Raw genomic sequence first — 22,390 nt, 5'->3', positions numbered from 1 at the left:
AGGCTGGCACACAGGCTATATTTTAGTTCCTTAATATCCACAATTAGTTGTAGAGAAGTTAAAAACAAACAAAAACAAAACACCACAAACAAAAGCCTGCATCTCTTATCTTTCTCTGCCAGAGAATAACGGTGCTATGGGATGACAACATCTGCCATCAGCTCACTTATTCAGAACTTATTTACTTTTACAGTAAGAGTTGCCACAGAGATCACCTGTTAAACAATTCCTCCTTAGCTGCACTTGTGTAAATTCAGAATAGATCCTCTAGATATCAGCTTCAAGTTTACACACACTTAATTGTGGATGTAAATTAGCAATATTAGGAATTTAGGAAGCAATTCTTTACTGTATGGGCTGAAAGGCACAGGAACAGGTTGCCCAGAGAAGGTGTGAATGCCCCATCCCTGGAAGTGTTCAAGAATAATCTGGAAGGCTGTCTTGAGCAACCTGGTCTAGTGGAAGGTGTCCCTGCCCACAGCAGGAGAGTTGGAACAAGATGATCTTCAAGGTACCTTCCATCTCAAAACATTCTGTGATTTCATGAGTCTATATTTGTATTTTTTTTATTGACAATATTTTATGTCACTTGTTCTAAATACAACCACTGCATACAGTATGCTAATCTAAAGAAGAAAGAGGTTTAAGAGCTCTAGATTCCAGTTCACATTTCCAAATTTTGAAAGACACAGAACCACAAACAGACGAGTATTTCAACAAGTTCTCTTTACTGAGCTCTCTTTCTGACTCAAAAAACAGTAGCATCTTCTGATCATCAAAAGAATGATCATTGCTCACATATCACAATCACTTAACTATGACAAACACAGGAATGAACTCAGTCTTTTCAGAAGACCAGATCAAACCAGTGCAAAAAGAAATTAACAACCAGCCAAAGGGACTGTGGTCAAACACACTAGTCTTGCATATTTGCTGCTATCCTTCTATTAAGTACATTCTAGAAAAACACTCTTCAAAAAAGTCAACATATTACGATCCCAAAATAATTAAAAAGATGATGGAGGATATAGATAACAACTGCAAAAAACCTTATCTTTAACAAATACATCTTTGCTCACCACTTGTATCCCCTTCTCGCCTCGACCTTGGCACACCACGAGAGACAGGATTTGAAAAGCCTTTTGAGGTAGTGCTTTGTAAGGAAGGCTGGCTTGCAGTTAAAGTCCATGCAAGACGTGAGCCTAGCTGCTGACGGAGGCAATCTCCAACACCCGGAGCTTGATAGGATTGTCTAAAAGGATAAAAGGAAGAAACACCTTTAAAAACTTTCACTCTATACCCATTATACGGTGTGGAGTGATGTAAATTCTGAAAGATACCCCAAGTTTTTTGCAAATGTTTGGGGGGACGGGGTGGGGGGAGTGGGGTTAATAAAGGAACCTTAAAAAAGGGTAGAGAACACAAAAGCAATTTATTTTTTTCCTGTAAGCCAACACTTTCAAAAAAGGCCCCCAGCTGTAGAAAAGGGAAGTGTAAGTTTGACATACACGATTTCATATCAAAGATGAACTTTGATGAATTACATTGAAATAGGTTAAAAGTGAAGGTATTATAAAAATAATAAACATAGTCATAGTAGAAAAACCTAAATATTTAAATTTTGTTATTACCTGAAGATATAGTTACATGTCAAAGAACTAAAGGAAAATAGAGGGAGAGAAGAAAGCTCATTTTCTAGCTACTCTATTCTTTCAGATAGTTTGTTTCAAGTGACTGAAGATATAATCAAGGAGGGACTTTCCAGGCAAGTTCCAATTTCACTTCCTTTCAAACTTTTCAATTTTTTTCACAAATAAAGTCTTAACTGTGAAAAATCGTCACCTTGGCCAAGCTCCAGTTGTCCATGATTTCCCTGGTTAGCCAGGACTGATTAAACGATGGACAGGATCTTGGTGAGCCATCCAGTCCCACACAGTTGTGAGCATCTAAGTGGGTCAACAGGTCAGTAATTTGTCCCTCCTAGATTACAGTAGATCCATTCTGCTCCCTGTCCACATCTGCCAGCCCAGGAGGCCACCTATCCTGAGAACAACTGGTCTCAGTGCTGAAGACTGAGCTCTGCTGTGTTTAGCATTAGTAGGGCCTCAGAGTACAACACTGAATTTTATTGCTGTTCCGAAGAATGTAACTCTAGAAAAAAGAAAAAACAGGTACAAAGAGAAGTTCAAGAGGAATGAAATTTATTGAAAGCTTTAATTTGGGTTGTTCAGCTCACAGACTAAGGACTAAAGAACACAGTGAAATTACAATAAAATGGAACAGTATGAGCAGGTCAGAACAAGAATATGCCAGAAAGAGGGTAGGTTCTGCTGATATTTTTAAGAAAGCAGATATAAGAAATAACCTCCCTGACATATCTTTCTATATTGCATCAGTATAATACAATCATTGAGGCTAGAAGTGACCTCTGGAGATGTCCTCCTACAAGCCTTCAGATCAAAGCAGATCAACTACAGAAGGCTAGCTGGTACATTGCTCAAGTCATATTAAAAATATTTTCAAGCATGGAGACTACACAACCTCTCTGGGCAACCCATTTCAGTGTTTCACAATACGCCCCCACCCTTAAACATACGTCCCCATCTTAATGCAAAAAGGTTTTTCTTTTTCTCTTTTGATTAACTGTGATTCACAATTCACATATTTTGCCAGTTACCACTGGTTCTCTCCCTGACCCAAAACAGTCTAGCTCAGTCTTCTTATGCCCCTTGTCATACCATTATATAGGTAAGATCCCAAGACTTTTCTTCTCCAGGCTGAACAACTCCAGGTCTGACTCAGCTTCCCCTCACATATCAGATGCTTCAACCCCTTAAATAGTTTTGGGCTTCCTTCTCCAGACTCCTTCTTCCAGCCTGCCTATATCTTTTCTTTGTACTATAACTGGACCCAGCATTTCAGATGTGCCCTCATCAGTACTGAGCAATGAGAAGTTTTATTTGCCTCACCCTACTGGTGATGTCCTCCGTAACACAACCCAGGAGGCTCTTAGCCTTCTTCACCACACATTGCACACTCATGTTCAACTTGGTGCCTACCAGGAATGCCAGGACATTTTCTGCAAAGCTGCTTTGCAATCAGTCAGCACACAGTATGTACTGGTGTATGGAGTTATTCCTTCCCAGGTACAGGACTTTGAACTTCAGCGGGCTCCTGTCAGCCTGTTTCTGGAGCCCACTGAGCTCCCTCTGAGAAGCAGGTTAACGACCTCCTTTAACAACCACTCCTCCCAGCTTTGTATCATCTGCAAAGTTGCCAAAGATTCACTCTGTGCCACTCTGTGCCATCAGGTGGGACCAAGGATGCAGCTTCTGGTTACACCATTAGGGACTGGGTTCCAACTGGACTTTGTACCACTGATGATAATCCTTTTGAGTCTAGCAGGTTCAGTTCACCTCACTGTCACCTGACCTAGTCCATATTTTATTCAGTCTGTCAATAAGGCTGTCACAGGTAGACAGCATTAAAAGTCTTAGGTTGAAATAAGCAACAATTACTGCTTTCCCCTTGTTCACCTAATCAGTCATCTCATCAAAGAAGGCTGTAAGATTGGTCAAGCATGCCTTTCTGAACTCTGTGCTGACTACTCCTAGTCCCCCCCTTCTTGTCCATCACATGTCTGAACATGCTTTCAGAGCAACAGACTTTCCCAAAGGTCTCAGTGTCCTGCACTGACTTTACCAGCACAAAGGCAAAGCAAGCACCAAGTACCTCAACTTTTTCCGTATCTGCTACTTAAGTCCATGCCCCTTGAACAGGGGCATGTTTTTCCTAGCCTTCCTTTACTGCTTATGTAGTTGCAGAAATATCTGCTGTTTTCCTTCATGGACCTTGACAGATGAACCTCTAGGTCAGTTCAGGATTTCATTGCAGTCACTCTGCCCCTGGATGCTCCTTTGCACCTGGCCCTACTTCCATCTTTTGTACACGTTTTACATCTGAGTTTTGTCAGAAACAACTTGTTTCTCCATGCAGGCCTCCTGCCACTTTTAAATATTCCTCCTTGCCCATTTCTTTCTTAAGCTTGCAGGAGGTGATCCTTGAATACCAACCAGCATTCTAGTCCAGCACTGAACCAGATGATCATTGTAGCTCCCTTCAAACAGAAATATCCTATTCTGTTCTCTCCTTAATCCCTCTTTCCTCCTGGGCAGCCTCTCAGGGGATCTTTCCAAGAAGATCCCAGAAGAGCCCCATGTCTCCTACCCTGAAGTCCAGGGATGAAATACTGCTTTTTACTGTGCTTCCACTTCCAGAATGCTGAACTACATCATCTTATCACTACTGCAGTATTTGTAAAGCCTATTAACAACAATAAAATCCAGTTCTGTCAGCACTAATTCCATAATATAAATTTAATAACTCATGTCAAATACACTCTACAAAAAAAATGTCTTCAACTCAAAAAAAAAAAAGCTCTGATCCTTTCTGAAAATGCATCTTGTGATTTTGTGTTTGTTTCACAACTCTTGGGGGTGGGAAAGAAAATTAGGAGACGAGAAGATAGTGATTGAAAATGGACACATTTGGACAGCCATTTATGGCTTCATATGGTCATATGCCAGCACCTGATATTCTGAACTGTTCAGCTCAGAACTTAGTTTCTCTTCACCTAAAGTGGAATTTCCAATTGCATACAAAAATAGAGGGTGAAGGAAAGAAAAAAGGCAAGCCTTCACCAAACCTATCTGTAAGGTGAAATTTACCCTGGAATGAGTGACTGTGGAGTTGGAGTTGGCCCATTTAGGGCATAGAGGCTGATGCTGCTGATCCCACTGCTCCCCATGCTGCAGGAACTCTGGGCAGACTGAGCACTGCGGTCTTGGTAATTCAATGGAAGGGTCTGAGGCCTGGCATAGTAATAAGGGGTTGAGTGAGCATCCCGTGGCAATGCTTGAGCAAAAAGCGTGGCATAACTTGACACCTGAAAAGAAAAGGATTTGAAAAGGGAAGAATAATAAAAGAAATGATGTGGGAATTACTTTGAGTTACTTCTTCAGTTAACAGAAGTGTAATATCAACAACACAAGAAATATTTACTTGTTTAGGCAAAGAAAAATCTGCTGATGCAATTATCATGACAAAAAAGTGCCTTACAGTGAGCAACAGTATTTTAGCAACACAACTTCTTTTGGCCTGCAAATCATTAGCAATAGCTGTGAAAAGCACTTTGGTGCCAGCAGCGCTGCAACTGCATTTTGCTTTTCCTACTCCATTTAAAACTCACCATCACATGAGCAGACATCACACCACCAAGCAGAAAGTAAACACAAAAACCACCCATCTAATACACTCACAACTTCAGCTGCGTATGTTGGACAGCTCATATTTTTACATTTATGTAGTGTAAGAAAACTACACCAAATATTACAGATACTTAACAAGTGTTTTCTTCCCTTCAGCCTCACACACAGATATCATGAAAACAACCTTGAGGTATTGCTCAAGTCTGGATAATGATTCTTGAAGACATCTAAAATAAGTGACACACACTTCCTATTTCTCAGATGCAACAAAAGTCTCCTCGCCTACCTTGTTAGACTGTTTACGTGGATCTTCACTAAGGCTAAGCAAGAGGTAGAGTATTGACCATTTGTTTTTCAAAATGCCCTTCAAAGAAAAATGAAGACAAAAATAAATAAGTTCAACTCTTAATAAGAATAAAATTCTTTTTAATTATCCAACTATGGATATAAATAAACTTTCCAGATAAATAAGACTAACTCAGAGCCACATTTTTTTGAATAAACTGGGAATGTGCAGTGCAGCCTCTGTATTGCTAATTTTATGAATTTTTTTCACTGTGTTCAAATCATGAATTCTCACCTGCTCTGAGATCAGCAAGCAGGCTGAATTTAAAATTCATAGCTACTAAGAATGAGGTTTATACAGAGTTGAACTGTTACCAGCATTCCCACACACTCTCACCACTTAAAACATCCCAGATGCAGCCATTAATTTAACCTAAATGTGAAAAAGGAAAACTCTTGGTGAAGGTTTAGGCAAGGAACTATCTTTTCTCCTTTCTCCCCTCCCCTCTCCTTTACAGGGAGGCCTCGAAAGTGAGGGTTTTGATTTCTATTACTTTAAATGCCATTTAAGAGAGCTACCAATTTTTTAATAACTTAAGACAGAGACACTGTTAATATGAAACTTGAGGAATACACAATAGTCTTTAGCAAACAGACACATACAGACTTTTAGAATAAGACTGTCTGCCGTTTTAGATCTCAGCAGAAAGCTGTCCAACTTCAGCTAAAGCGCAAGCCACAGAGTACTTGAAAATGAAAGCAAGCATTAAATGATTTATTTTAAATATGCATATTCCTAGATATGCTACTCCATAGTTCTATGACACTAACACTTGCACCTGAATTTACCAGGGACATAGAACCTTATGATGGACATTAGGCTGAGACAAAGAAACTTAGACAATTTCCCTCACAATATTGATCAGCCTATGATCTGCAATACTGAGCAATGTAGAATATAAAGCAAACTTGAGTCATATCAAGATTCAACACAGACTCCATCCCTTATGAAGCAACATGATTTACCAAAGCTCTACATTTTTATTTAAAAGGAGACATTCTATATTATTATGTAGAGCACAATTCTATTATCTTCTCCTTTAATCTCAAGAACAAGTCAAAAATAGCTGTACTGCATCTGCTGCAAGTAACTAATACAGCAACTGATAAAAAAGGGGTGAAGAAGGAGCAGCAACTGCTTCTTCTACTGGCCAGGACAGAATAAATCCAAGTGCTCTAAGAAAAGTGGTTTGCTCAACTGGCAGGCTGCCATAAAAATAAGCACTGACCTCCTTTTCTGTTTGGAGTAATAGATGAAGCAAAGTTAAAACAGATTCACGTGCACTTTTTTTCCCCCTCCCAACTGCTTTCAAGAGAAATGTTGGAAGAGCCTCATTTATTCAGAAAACATATATCCCTTTAAGCCCTTCTCTATGCTCATAGGAAAAGGAAATGATTGTACACCTTTAGTAATAAACCTAACAGCAGATTGAATAATAATTGGCTGTGTGAATTTTAAAGAAGACATTATACTATTTCACACACACAAGATGCTAGCAGAGGGAGAAAAAAAAAAAAAAAAAAAAGCTTAGCAGAACCTTAAATGTTTGAGGAGGCAGTAAAATACCAGGAGATAGCTTCCGTTACATTCAGAAGAATAAGCAAACACATAACACAGGCAAGGCATTTTGTTCCAAAGATTAGTCATCATGCTCTGCATCACTTTGCTTGCCAAATGGCAATGCAGTACATAAGCTACAGACACATTACACAAAGCCTGTACTAAGAGCTGTCTGCAAATCAGTGCTCTGCTGTACAAACCAGTGCAATTAATACACAAAATCACAGGACACTGAAACCAGGACAACTTTACTCAGTAAGGAGTCCAAAGACTAACAAAGTAAAGGGTGAGTCAAGTATGTAAGAGAGGAAGAGAACCAAGTTCTGACTAGTCACACACCCCAAAGAATACCTTTTTTGTAATCCTAATCTTAGCATTATCATGTTAAAAGGTTTTCCACACACTAACATCATTAGTCAGAATATTGGCATGCAGTGTTCTTTGATTAACACTGGTGTCAGAGCCATCCAAGTCAGCAAACCCTTAACCTTCAACATTAAAAGACCCAGAGCACTTAAGAACTCAGATGCATGAGAATATTAGATTAGTAAAATCAGTACACTGCAATGCATTTCTGTAAAATAAAGGATGAGAAAATTCATCAGTTTTACATATAAAATGATCCCTTTATTTTTATAGAGTCCCTTTCTTCATATGAAGTACCTCTTTATATAACTTGAATCAAATACTAAAAATAGAGCTAAGGTCGAGAGGCATCTCTAGAAGTTGTCTGGTCCAAACCCCCTGTTCAAAGCCAGGTCATCTACAGCAGGTTGCCCATGACTGTGTCCAGTCAAGTTTTGACTTGTCTCTAAGGACGAAGACTCCACAACTTTCCTAGGCAAGCTGTGTGAATATTTAACCATCCTCCCAGAAAAAATATTGTTCATGACCTGAGCACTCTCCAAAACAACTCTAACAGCAGAAGGATGCTTATGAGTGCTTTCAGTTACTTTACTCTTTACACATTTATTAAACTACCTGTGAACCGAGTTTTCTGTAGAGTTCTGAAAACAAAGCAGCATCTGCTTCCCTTCTTTGTCGCACAACTATTAAAAAAAAAAAAAAGTAGATTAAAAATTTGAAAGAAGTGTAACAGTCATGTCTTAAAATATACATGAGGTAAATTATAAAATGTAACCAAGAAAGCTTCATGATGCTGGACTGTTTCATTGTATTTACTTCAACACTGTTTTCATCTTATCTGCATTCCAGCCCTGAGAATTCCTGCAATGCAAGTGATTCAATACAAGTACCTGCTTTGCTTAATTCAATCACAATATACATCCTGGTAAAGCCTAGTCTGCCATTCAGTAGATTTAGGGACCTAAGGGACTGAAGACACAACTGAAAGTAGATAATCATTAAAAAATGTTACAAAAACTACATGTAATTGCTCCAAAACTAGAGTGTAATTGCTCCTATTTTAAGCAATAAAATCAAGGAAAAATGTAATGCCATTTGCTGCAAATCAGGTAGAATTCAAGGGTCACACAACTCTCATGTATTACAAAAATAATAGTCTCAAATCAATGCTAGTTACAGAAGTACCTCCTCAGATGAAACATATCTTCCAACTAAGATTTCTTAAAAAGCCATGTTGCATCAGAAAGAGCCATGTTAAAAGAAAACCAAGACAATAAAGACATCTGAAGAAACTTCAGTGATAAGAAAAATAGCTATTAATGCTAGAAATGTTAATTAGCATCAAATGTCACTGCTAAGTACACTTTGCCAAGTAAGTCATCACTTGTGTGGTATCTCCAAAATAAATGTAAAGTTGGAAGGACATATATCCAGCTGAAGTTGGGGAGGAGGATGAGGGAGACAGTCCTCTTCAGAAAATTGGGAACAGGCCCAAAGAATACATGCTGTGCTGTCTACAAAATAGCCAAACTATGGCAGAAAGTATATATTGTAGATTTCAGTGTTTTGGAGTTGTAGCTAGAGGAATTCTAATGGGCTTATTTGTCTGTCAGCAAGTCACGGAAGCTCTGCATTAGCAAAAAATACACATGGACCTTAAACCAGTTATAACCACTGACGTCAGTTATCCTAATTCAATCTCTGAATATTCAAAGCTCAAATATGAAGTTTTAATTTCATTAGTACAATTCAAGTAATTGTTTCTGGACATCCTACTGTGCAGCAGAATCTGCTGAAAGCAGTATTTGGCTTTTCAAGAAGAATTCATCACATCCCCTTTGGATACACACAGAGCAACACATGACTCAAGAGCTGCAGAGAGAACTGTGGAATGGAAATGCAACACCCCTTACAATGTCATGGTCTGATTTTGTTTTTAAGAAGGTGGTTGCAGAAAACTTGTAGAGAAACTGAAGGCAAGTCAGGTAAGTCACAAACCATTCCATCAGTTCCCAGGATACTCATTCAGCAAGTTTCGCAGAGGTGCTCATAAAGTTAATTGTGCCAACATGCAATATTCCTGAAGCGCACATATCAAAAATATCCGTCTTTTACTCTTCTAAGAAGAACTATGAATTCATAATTTCCAAATACTATTAAGGTGAATGGAGTGCAGTATTCATTGCTCTTTGTCTTTACAGTGGCTAAGATACAAAGCAGCAAGGAAAGTTTAAGCTGAGTATTCAGAAAAATTTGAGTTGTGAATACAAATAGCCACTCAGTAATATTTACTAGGAAATTAATGGCATTTACATCATGAGATTTTCAGGAAGAAAGCATTAATAATAGATAACTATCTGTGAGGCAGAAATGTCCCCTTTTCAGATAAATAACCTGATTAACTTCAAAAAGAATTTTGTGTTTCTAAGAAAGAAACAAGATGCACTTACGTTCTTTCTTGATTTTCTCCGCTACAAGAAATTCATCACGCTCAACAGTGGGAGCAAAATTGCTTCCAATAACTCTCACTGCATACTGAAACTGCTGGGCTGCATCAGCTGAAAGAAAGAAAACTCTGTCAGTTAAGTAGAATGCTACAATTCTATTAAAACTAATTTTAAAAAAAGCGAGACATGAAATTACATCGCTATGTCTGAAAGCAGCAAAAACAACCCCGGCTTAGATCTGATAACGCTGTGCTGCAATTCTTAGGCACACTTCTAACCAGAGGGCAGTAAAGTCCAGTTTATTATAGTATTAATGTGATATTTCAAACACACTCACCTGTACACACTCCACAAATAACTGCACCAAAATTTGTGCATAAGCCCTTCCTATTCTGAGCTGAAAGAGACAGGTCTACCCAGTTACTAGAAATCACTTGCACACTTAACTTGCTCTGCCCCTCCCCATTGACAGAAATGCTGTGGGACCTGGCACACAGTCACACAGCTCAGCTCACACACCACAGCAATACATTCCTGTTCACCACCTACCCGTGGATCTTCACTCAGATATCCACAACAGTGGTTTTACCAGTTTGCATCTTGGTTTGGTTTTGTTTAAAACACTTTGAATGGCTTCACCATTTGGTTCAAAGCCAGCTCAGAGATATCAGCATCACACCCCAATGCATAATGTGCATAGTAACACAGAGGTCACAAATCTGTGACCTCCTTCCACTGCTTCTTACTAATGCAATAATTATGTTTTTAATCTCGTTGTTGAACAGCACTGTTTTAGTGCAAGTATCTTGCTTTCTGGGAAAACTAACAGTCTAGTAACACCAAGACAGGGCCAGGTCAGTATTAATGCTTCTACAGCATAGTCATATTCCCATTTATCAACCTGAAATTCAAACAATAAGCCTACAGACATGTCAAGCGCCCTTATAAAAGGTCAGATAGATTTTTATTCCTTATATAGAAATAACTGTAATAACACAAGGAAAAAGGTACACAAGAAAATATCCAAATGTACTTGCCACACTTGAATCTTTTTACTTTGGGAAAGAAACCCATCTAAGCAATGCTGGATATTGTCTGTTCTGTATATAACATTATGTGTGCAAGTGCATCACATCCTCGTGTGTTTTATTTCATCAGTTGAGCAGTCAGCTCTCCAGGAAAACTGCCGAGTAATGCAGCAAAAGTTCAGCCGAGGATGCTGGTCAGGACAAATATGTACAAAAGGAACAGAAAAATGAAATAAGGTAAAGGACCACTAGAAGAAGACTAGAATATTTTAAGCATTTAACATCTCTTAACTAATTAACTAATATTTGCAACTGGAAAAAAACAAACACCTTAGAGATACTAGGAGTCAAACATTGATTAAATGCATTAAAATCTTCAAAAGCTTATGGAAAGAGGTTTGAAATTTGCAAGTCACAATGTGCTAGATTGTGTTTGAATGCCCTACATTCCTCTTGAATGTCCATTTTATATTGTATTCTACTATAAATGTCATGCACTGGTCCAACTCCACCAGAATATAACTGTAGAACAGCAAGCATTAACCAATTCACACAAAGAAATACCTCACACAATCAGAAAAACAGTCTGCTCAGACAAAATCAGTAACATTTAACAGTATTTGACAATACGGGCCGACAGAAGGAACAAGAGTATTGTTCTATTCTCAGAGAAGAAAATGCCACTATTACTGTAAGGTCACAAATGTCTAGGACAAATGCCTCCTCTACTGCTAGACTAAGCAACATTTCAACTGCAATAAGGTTTTGAAAATACAAATATAAAAATTTAATAGTCCAGCTACCGATGAACTAGGTTTGAAGAGTTAAGTAGGAGGAAGCATTTCTGTGTAATTCTGAAGTTTAATGCATGTCATAACAGAACTCAAGATCTTAAAAAGTATTCTGCATGGCCATTTAAAATCAAGTATTGGCACTAAGTCATCCCAAACAGCATATGTTCCATTAATTCCTCAACTGTGTACTTGGCAGCATATAGGAAAGGGGCAAGCTTTTCCCGTAATGGGAAAGTTTTACGGAAAATCTATTACCACCTGTAACAACCTTCTATTTCAACACCAACCACAGCAAGACTAGTTAAAGCACTGAGGCTTAGTCTAGCCTTTTCCATACTGCCCTAACAAGGCATCTGAGAAAGATCCCTTGTTGAAAGACTACAATTCCAACAAATCCTGCTTTTTAAACCTGTTGCACTACTGAAAACATGGAAAATTATCTGTTCTTTAGACATTGTTGATTTGCACCAGCAATTCAACAGCTCTGTAGCAAGATTGGTATTCTATTTTATTTAATTCAGATTTTCATGTTTTATTCATATCAAGTCCAGTTTCCTTTTAACAAACAAAATTCCCTGCTGTGGGTGTTTCATCAGCAGATGATTTCTCATAAATTCATAAAATAACTTCAGTACCTAAAGTGATTAAACACAACTAAATACAGATATGTGTCAGTACAATAAAAATTCACACAGCTTACAACTAACAGGCACATCTAATTGCTTTCTTCCTCAAAGAATCATCATTATGACAGCAGATATACTTAAAATATACAGGCATCTATCTATTTGAACATCCTTCATCAGAAATGATTACAGCATGACTCTGTTACATAACAGCAAGCTCAATATATCTGATGCAGCTGTCTGAAGGCTAAAGGCGTAAAACAACATTGATCATGGCTTGATTTCCAGAGGTCCGATCAGAGCAGAGAATGCAGACAGAGACAGCCACTTCTGCTCAGACTAGATCCCTTAAGGAATACACACACAATTAATGACACTGAGAAGCAGCCACACAGCTGAATAGAGAACTGTCACTTGTGACTCACAAGAAAAAATAGCAAAATTTAAAAACTGTCTCCTTTGAACAAAGCAACCCATCAATCCTTCAAAAGATCTATACTCCACACAGCCATTCAAACATTCCTACACACAATGCAGTATTAGAATTGAACTACTTCAAAAGCCAGGTAACAGCCCTTTAAAGCTGAAGAAAATACAAGTGTAGCACATGAGAAAAAAAGTACATAGAAGCAATGCTCTGGTTGTAAAGAAAGCAAGAAGAAATAGGACTAAATATAAAATTTAAAGGAAAAGTTCATGAGACAAAGATAATTAGCCAATTATTACTTGAAAGAAAGCAGTATTTCAGAGAACATGCTGAAATTCAGCAAACTTCTGCTATAAAGAAGCTTCTAGAATTACCTATAATTTTAGGAAAGTAAATTGAAATTCAGTTTATACTCTTACATATTTCTTTATATAAAGTTGGTTATTGGTTAAATTAAAATTAAATTTCCAAAAGCGGGCAGGGGGAAGTCCTGAAAAACCTAAGTAGTAATCGAAACTGTTTCTCCAAGTCATTGTGAGAAAATTGTTTCCTGAAAAGAAGACATGTAGTTATTTAAATAGGCCTATAAACAAATTCTAAACTATAGGACCACTCTAAAGAAAGTTTAGCTAAATCTATTTCTTTCCTTCTTGAAAGACTTCAAAGATTAGCAAACTCTCCAGTGAGCTGTCCATCATCCCAGACAAGCACTTTCCTTAAGCACAAATACAAAATTATTGTGAAACAATTACACTCTAAACTGCATTCAGTGCTGCAGGAAAGGTACTGACCAGGGAAAAATTATTGCTGCAAACTACTTCAGATACAGATGCTGCCAACACATACTGAAGGAAAAAACCCCAAACCAACAAACTTCTTTCCTATAACAGTGTTTGTTGCAAAATTAAGCCAGGAAGAAAAGCTGAAAACTTTTCACCTTCTCACATATACCATGAGTACATACAATGTTTGCCAAGACAGCAATGCTGCTATATTTCCTCTGTTTTACTCATATCAGATGTTCTACACTACTGTGAAGTATTACCTGGAGAAAGGGCAATTGCATTAACACGGCATATAACAATAAACTAGAAAACTAATCTGAAAAGCCATTAGCACAACGATTTTCTTCTTAAGGAGAATCTACATGCATTGTGAGCAAAACTGCTTGTTCCTGTAGAAAACACTGGGTTTGAAATGTGCAATTCTAGGCCCAGCCTGGTTATGACATGCAAAGTGCTGCACTGGGTTGAAGCAATACCAGACAAAACTGCAGACAGGCAGAACCCATTGAGAGCAGCCCTGCAGAGAAGGACTTGGGAGTTCTCATGGATGCAAAGCTGGACATGAAGCAGCAACACGTGCTTGCAGCCCAGAAGGCCTGATAGACATCTTGGCTTGCATCAAAAGAAAGGCAGCCAGGAGGTCAAGGGAGCTGATTCTCTCCTTTACTGTGGCCTCATGAGATCCCACCTGCAGTGCTGCATCCAGCTCAGAGGTGCCCAGCACAAAAAGACTTGGACCTGTTAAGAGCAGGTCCACTGGAGGCCACAAAGATGGCCAAAGGGCTGGAGCACCTCTCCTGTGAAGCCAGGCTGAGAGAACTGGGGTTGTTCAGTCTGGAGAAGAGAAAGCTCCATGCAGAGACCTTATTGTGGCATTGCAGTACTTAAAGGGGGTTATAAAAAAGAGAGAGAACAACTTCTTGCATAGGCAGATAGTAATAGGACAAGGAGGAGAAACAATTTAAAAATAAAAAAGGAGACATTTAGACACCATGCTAGGCAGAAATTCTTTACAGTGAGGATGGTGAGACACTACAGCAGATTGCCAAGACAAGTTGTCCCGTCCTGGAAGTTTTCAAGGCCATGTTGGATGGGTTTTGAGCAACCTGGTATAGTAGAAGGTGTCCCATCCCATGGCAGCAGGGTTGGAACTAGATGACCTTTAGGATGCCTTCCAAATGAAGCCTTTAATTTTTTTCAGTAAAACTTCATAGAGTCATAGATTCTATGAAGTATTACTGAAAAAAAATTAATTTTACATCAGTCTTCTGATTTAGTCAACTATCTTAAACTTCTCTTCTGTTGATGAAAGTTTTTAGTTGAAGCATTTTGAATTTATTGTTAATTAATTGTTTTTCTAGTCTCCAGACTCCTTTCCCACAAAGAAAAATAAATCAACATATGCACAAAATAAAGCCCAAGCCACACACACTCCCATATCTTTCCTAACTTAGAAGTTGCCCATACACTTTGATGCACAGCACAGGAAACATAATTATTTAATTTTGTTAATATGGCTGGCTCTTGTTGCATTGCTAGTAAACAGATTTGAGTACTGTCCCACTGGACCATCAACAACTCTGCCACAATCTTTTCAGAACTTTCCCTCACTGTGAATTTTTGTCTCTTTTGTCAACTCCCATGTGCTCTGTTATTAGCATAGGTAAAATCCATCCATAACACCCTTTGAATGAACTCAATGCTTTTTCCCAGACAAGAACTTTCAACATCTATTCCAATAATTCAAAGTTTAAAACCTCAAAATCAAACAGCAATAACAAAACTGCCACTGACTCTGGAGATTAAATTGAGGCACAGTATGGACTTCAGGTAGCAAACTGCTCCCCAAAGACTGAAATACTACTTTACTTTCTAGAGCATGCACACCTCCCATAGTAGTTTGGCACACAAAAATTTTAGCTTTCAAACTCAAATAGATTTAGCTTGAATATTTACAGCAATGCCATTTGTTTCCATTGGAGGCACTAAGAGTTCTTAGAGTTTTAAGATTACCAGGAGGTTTGTGAAAGACAGCTAAGAACAAGAAGTTCTTTGTCAGAAGGACTAAAACCCCTGTCTGAAGAGAGGCATGCGACTCTGTGTAACTGCTGGAGCATGCAAACACAGGGGAGGAAAAGAAAATTATAGAAACTACAGCACAGGTAAGCAAGCTCCCTGCAAGATCAGGCATAAGTATAAAAGTGAGTGGACAGCCTGGAAAAACACAGAAAATAATATAAAGCCAGTGCAGTAATTCATAGTAATTCATAGTAAGACACAATGAGAACATGTGAAGAGAGAGGTCAGCAGCAACTCCAACGGCAGGGGCAGAGACCCCAACTAATCACAGTGGCCGACTGCAGACACACAGCACCACGCAAAGCTTTACAACCCCCGTGAGGTCTGGCTAGAGTGCAGCAACAAAAAGCTTTCAAACACTAGTTTTAGGGAAAGAAAAGTTTAGGTACATAATTAAAACAAACAAACAACTAAACAGTTCTTCCACATAACTCAGCAGACCCTGTAATGGATTTCTCAGAGGCAGAACTCTTTTGCAAAAAAGTAAATCCCAGTAACTAGACCTATGCAGTTGACTGGTTCTGGAAATAAAGCAAGCCCTCCACTTAGGGGATGACCCCAAAAGGGGAAAGAGAGAGAAGATGGCTTCACCACTGAGAGCCTGAAACCACAGTCCATCAAACCACAAATTCACTTCAACATAAATCTTTAACTAGCAGAGAAGGTGGAAGCCTTCTAAGGCCATCACAGGCAGAAGCAAAAAATCCCTTGATGAGGGTTTATGGAAGACTTCAGGCACAATGTAGACTTGGAAGGAGAGTAAGCCCACCTAAGCATTAAGTGAACAATTACCACACAAATATTATATAAACAGAACCCTTCATCTCCTCCTCCAGCTGTAGCTTCATCACAAACATAACACACAAGTGCTGAGAAGGAACAAAGGGATAACAAAAATTCTCAAGTAAAAACTCAGCGAATGCACAGGAAGGAACAACCACTAAATCATCAAATATCAATTCCTTAATTTTTTACCAATAAATTTTCACTCAATTTCATCAGCACCTTGTACTTCACATTCACAGTAGGTTAACTGCACAAATGGTTTAAGATGGATGTTTTCAGCTTCTTGTTTTGAATTGTTACTAGAGATTTCTCTACTAACAATTTAAAAAGATCTCTTAAGTGTCTAAGGTTTTTGCCCCTAAACTCTGTAGGAGTACTTGAACATCATAAATTACTTTCTGAAGACTAAACTGATAACACTTGGGAAGTTTGCTTCAAAAAAGAGGATGTGTATATACAAAGCAGCCTAACTTGACCATACACAAGGAGCAGAGAAGCTGCCCACAGACCACTTACCACACACTAATACCTTACTTCAAACTAATCCTGTGCTGAAAGGAACAAGAATTACAAGCCTGAAAAACAGCAAGATGCTAAATAGCTTATCTGGTTGGTTCCTTACTGCCTTCAAATACATGCATCTTCCTCAACACAGAGGATGCTAGTGCTAAAAAAATTACCTCATTGTCTTTTATGTATTCCTTGGACATGGATATCAAGGGGGTGGGGGGAAAAACCACTACACACGTTTCATGACTGAGACTTTCACAGAATTTTTGATTTATCAGTCTCTATGCATTTGAAGTCTATAGCTGAGCTAACACATGTACTACAGTTGACTGCTTCAAGGGAAATCCTGTCTCAGAAGGCTGAGGTTTCAGCGCTAGCATCCCTCCTAACAAAGGAATAAAGAGCAGGGTAAGAACAGGCTTCCCATCTGTCACATGTATAAAAACATGGGTGATAAATGTGGCAGACAACCCAGGTTTTTTTTAGCTGTCACTTCAAAGAAGTCCTCAGATAATCCTCAAGCACGCAGACGAGCAGACTACAGGTCGCACGCAGAAACTTACTGTGATTTTGGCCAAAATTTCACTTTCATTAGTCAAACATAGAAAGGATCATAGTCACATTATCAGAATCCCAACACACATAAACAGGTTCAACTTTTAAAAAAATAAAAATACCCAGCTCTCTTGCATGTTTTTGCACCTACTGCTTGTAAATACAATTATTATTCCAGTTAGGAGATACAGAGAGGTATCAAGACTATGACTTCAAAAAAAAGCTAGATCCTAAGTTACTAGAAGTGAGCCATCTCACCTCAATACTCATACTTCAGTTGATACTCAGAGGTTTCCATTTCTGTTCTCATGATCTGTTTAACTTTTCAAAGTATCACAGACCTAGATAACACTAGGAAACAAGCTTAGATTGAGTTTAGGTTAGATTCTAAATCTAAAAAAAGAGTCATGAAGAAAACAGGACTAGACATTATAGAAATAATGTCCTTGAAAAGGCATCCACTAAAGCAATATAATCTATTTTCCATTTTTTAAATTTTTTTTTAAATAGAACTAGTAACTTGCACAATAATTTGAGATTTTTGGTAGCAAATGTTTGAAATACTCTTAAACAAGAACATATACCAATTGTACCAGAAAAAAGTTTCCTAAGAATGTTAAAGCAAGTAAGAGCTTCAAAAAAAGAGCTAGAAGACCACCTCGGAATTGTAGTCTGATGTGAAGTACCCTTTAAAATACAGTTAAAAACTTGCTAAAAGAAACATGTGGTTACAGAAGAACACAAGAAACATTAAACAGTTTAGAAACTACTGCTGACTTGGTGGAGATAGGAGAAGAGCAGAATTTTGCCATATCCTGATAAAATCTTACAACTGGAATTCCTGATACAGAAATACTATAGATTCTGGGAAAAAAATACTGCCTTGCAGAAGACTTAAAAATGCAATGGAAAAGGAAAAGATTTTGAAAAACAAAACACAGCAATCAACAGCTGTTGATCATAGAATTATTCAGGCTGAAAAAGACCCTTAATATCTTAGAGTTACATGGAGTGTTTTCTGTGAAGGAGTTCCTACTCAACAGTTCAGTGAAGACAAAGATTCCAATTTCCTACCAACTTTACCAAGGTTCTCAGATGAATCACAGAATCACAAAATGGTTTGGGCTGGATGGAACCTTCAAAGACCATCTAGTCCACTTCCCCTGACATGGGTAGGGACATCTTTCACTTGATCAGGTTGCTCAAAGCCCCATTCAGTCTGGTCTTGAACACTTCCAGGGATGGGATTCACAACTCCTCTGGGCAACCTGTTCCAGTGCTTCACAATCCTAACTGTAAAAACTTTCTTCTCTGTGTCCAGTCTAAACATACCCTATAAATGTTTAAAGCCATTACCCCTCGTTCTTCACTTTAGGCCTTGGTAAAACATGTCTTTCTTATAAACCCTCTCTAAGCACCAAAAGGCCACAGTGAGATCTCTGAGCAGAGCCTTCTCCCGGCTCAACACCCCCAACTCTCAGACCTGCTTTGGAGGAGAGGAGCTCCATTCCTCTCACTTGCTCTAACACATCCACATCCTTTCAGAACTGGGGGCCCCAGAGCTGCATACAGTACTGCAGAGGGGGTCTCACAAAAGGAGAGCAGTGAGGGCACTCAGCACTGTTCTCTTCCTGCTCTCCATAGTTCTTTTTAAGGAGATCAGAATATGCGGACCTTCCAGGATGCACATTACTGTCTTCTGTCCAATTTTTCATCCACTTCCCACATCCTTCCCTGCAGGACTGCCCTCAATCCACTCATCTTCCACTCTCTACAGATATTGGGGATTGCCTTGACCCAGGGGCAGAACCTTGAGGTTCACACAGGTGTGTTCCTCAAGCCTGTCATGGTCTCACTGAATGGCACTCCCTTCCCTCAGCACGTCCCCTGCACTGCTCAGCTTGGTGTCATCTGCTAACCTTCCAAAGGCACTCTCAAGCCCACTGTCTATGTTATTGATAAAGATATTGACCATTGTCAATCCCAAAACAGACCTCTGAGGAACACCTCTTCCTACTGATCTTCATTTTGACATTGAAACAGTGACTACAACTCTTTGGACGAGGCCATGCTGCCAGTTTCAGTTTCTCATTCACCAAACAGTTCATCCATTAAACCCATAGCTCTCCAACTGAGAGACAAAGATGGGGTGTTAAGACATGCTGTCTAAAACAGATGGAAACAAAGTCTGAGAAACAGACAACATATAGACCTGCACCTTGTTACACACTTTCTAGATTTCTAAGATAGCAATAATCCACATGTAGGCCATTTTTTACATTTTTTTCTAGTAATTTTTTACAACGGGTAATGCTCAAAAGTCTTAGTTACTATCCTGGAAATATCTAAAGGGATTTGTCAGAAGAAAGGGGCATGGAGAGAGAAAAGAATGAGGGACCTGACAGCCATTACAAGTAAGGGAGAAAGTCATCTCTCATACAAGAAAAGAGATGCATTAAAAGCTTCTGCATGAGTTTCTCTAGTGAGCCATGCTAACAAACAGAGCAACTTAAAAAGGAGACTCAGCAGATGCACGCCTTCCTTTCTACCCCCCCGACTGCTTACTAAAAACAGTCTTCGCCTCGACCTGCAAGGGAGAAACTTACGCAAACAGACAAGAGATTCATTCCCCTGCTGGAGCCTCACAGCAGCATCAAGACACCGAGGACCTGTAGCGGACCTGGCGCACGTCAATGGCTCCCCTCGAGCAGGCACCGGCGGGAGGCGGAGGTTCCTCAGCCCGTACACGGAGCCCCCTTTCGCCCAAACACCCCGGCACCGGTACCTCGCTCCCCGAAGAGGAGAGCGCCTTCACGAGCCGGCCAAAGGCTCCGGAGGAGCCGGAGGAGGAGAGCACGGAGCCGTCTCTAGCCGCCTCCCGCCGCACGGCTCCGGCTCGCAGGGCCGCTGCCGTGCCCGGCCGGCCCCTCAGCATTGCCCGGGCTGTCGCCCCCGGGCCGGGAGGCCGCTGTCGCTCCCTGCCGAGGGGCCCGGCACCTCTGCAGCCCTGCCGGTGCAGCCCCCGCGGGCTCCGAGCGCAGCCGGCGGGGGAATGGCGGGAGGACGCCGTTACCTTCGCTCTTGCCCAGGATGCGGCAGCAGAGGCTCTGCAGCAGAACGTTGGGCGATTTTTGGTCCGGAGTCGCCATCGCCTCGCGGAAGGCAGGAGGCGGCGCGGGGGCCGGGAGCGGACGGCAGAACCGGAGCACGGTGGGGTGGCGGAGGGAAGGAAGGGGGCGAGGACGCGCCGCCCGGTCGGCAGCGCAGGGAGCCGGCGGCACCTCCCGCTCCCGCCTACGGCGCCATTTTCACGGGACCCGCCGAAAGCCGCAGCCGCCGCCGCGCACCCACAATGCCCCGCGTGGCGGTTCCGGGGCAGGCGCCGCCCCGCGCGGGCAGGGCCGGGCGGGACGGCCCCTGGTCCCCGGGCGGCGAGCGGCACCGGCACCGGCACCTCCGTGCTTGGGAACGCTTCTCACCCAGCCCCAGAGCCTCCGAAATCATGCTCCATCAACGCACACATTCACTGCAACACAGACCTTCTACCGAATGCAGGAGGTGGGGCCTTCTCAGGCCGTCGCGGGCAGGAGCGAAAAGGTTCTTGATGGAGTGCTGACAGAGGGCTTCAGGCGTGGGGCTGCAGAATGTCGGCAGGGATGCAGAGTAATCCTCTTGCCGAAATAGGTTCTTTCACCCGGTGTGCTAGAGGCCAATACACACACAGAGTCGAGGTAATTGATTTATTTACAGTTCTCGGCTGAAAGGGGTGCTGGATGGCAGATTCACAAAGCCAGCATTCCAACTATCAAAACTTTTTACTATTTATACATTTTAGTAAGCAAAGGAATTAGTGTTTATTGGCTACAAGTTACACAGTTCTCTTCTTAATTAGTATTCTATCTTCTATTAATGGTTCAATTGCTTCTTATCCTTAGTAGTCCACATTCTCAGTCTTTCTTCTTTTGAGTCAGTGGCCATGGGTCGGGTCACAATTTTGTCCTGCCAGAATTACCTTTTACTCAGTCAGAGCTGATTTCAGCACAGTTGCTGAGTTGGCTTTGTTACTTACTTCTTGGAAGTTCTGCTAGATGTCCTTGTGGCCCTAAATTCTGCATTCTTTGTGTCCACCATCGGTGGTATATCCTTCATCCCAAGTTTTGTTAACCTCCCCCTGGTCTGAGGTCACTGTAACATATCGAGCCCTAAACCTTAACAAAGCAATTCTTCCAACAACTAGTTTGTCTTTCTAACACCTGGACATCACTTACAGCTTTTTAGTTACTCTATGTTTCACAGATTAAATCTCCTTTTCTTGTTGTTGTTTAGGCTTGAAAGTATACAAAGATCAAACATCAGAGAACACACTTTCTTCAGAAATATTTACATATTCTACATTTTGCAACAATCCCACATTAGCTGTAAGTGCTATGTACAGACATCCTCACAAGTGCTGAAAAGGAACACAGCCAAGGAGAACAAAAATTCTGAAGTACCAACTGAGGGAATGTACAAACTGAGGCCGGAACAACCATTAGATTGTTGAAACTCAATTATTTTTTGTTATTTACCCAATAAATTTTGCCCAATTACATCACTACCTTATATTTTACTTTCAAAGCAGGCTAACTACGCAGATGGTTTAAGGTGAAGATTTTCACCTTCTTATTAGGAGTTTTTACTAGAAATTTCTCTACTAATTTTGAAGATCTCACAGGAGTGTAAGGTTTTTGCCCCCAAACTCCATAGAGGTAATTGTACATGGTGAATTACTTATGGGCAGGTCAGGTTCACTTACTCCTCCCAGAGAAGAGCAG

The 22,390-nt window shown here is 40.3% G+C and overlaps 1 protein-coding gene and 1 long non-coding RNA gene across 2 annotated transcripts in view; one reads left to right on the top strand and one right to left on the bottom strand.

Moving 5' to 3' along the window:
* TUBGCP3 (tubulin gamma complex component 3) overlaps positions 1-20,922 on the bottom strand; it is a 49,935-nt gene extending 29,013 nt beyond the window's left edge. Inside the window, exons 1-6 of the mRNA XM_059839674.1 lie at positions 20,650-20,922; positions 9,990-10,097; positions 8,155-8,222; positions 5,554-5,631; positions 4,728-4,945; positions 1,080-1,252 (exon numbers count right to left, since the gene is read on the bottom strand). Of these exons, the coding sequence (XP_059695657.1) occupies positions 1,080-1,252; positions 4,728-4,945; positions 5,554-5,631; positions 8,155-8,222; positions 9,990-10,097; positions 20,650-20,725 (721 nt within the window). The 5' untranslated portion in view covers positions 20,726-20,922. The remainder of the gene's footprint in view (positions 1-1,079; positions 1,253-4,727; positions 4,946-5,553; positions 5,632-8,154; positions 8,223-9,989; positions 10,098-20,649) is intronic.
* A 72-nt stretch (positions 20,923-20,994) lies between these two features.
* LOC132323888 (uncharacterized) lies at positions 20,995-22,173 on the top strand. The gene is made up of 2 exons (XR_009485449.1): positions 20,995-21,307; positions 21,903-22,173. It is a non-coding gene; the product is annotated as an uncharacterized LOC132323888 (long non-coding RNA).
* Positions 22,174-22,390: the final 217 nt, after the last annotated feature.

The sequence above is a fragment of the Haemorhous mexicanus genome, chromosome 2, assembly GCF_027477595.1.
Source record: "Haemorhous mexicanus isolate bHaeMex1 chromosome 2, bHaeMex1.pri, whole genome shotgun sequence".
In the NCBI taxonomy this organism is placed as follows: Eukaryota; Metazoa; Chordata; class Aves; order Passeriformes; family Fringillidae; genus Haemorhous; species Haemorhous mexicanus.
Note: the sequence above shows the minus strand (reverse complement) of the source record. Positions and strands in the feature narration are given on the sequence as shown.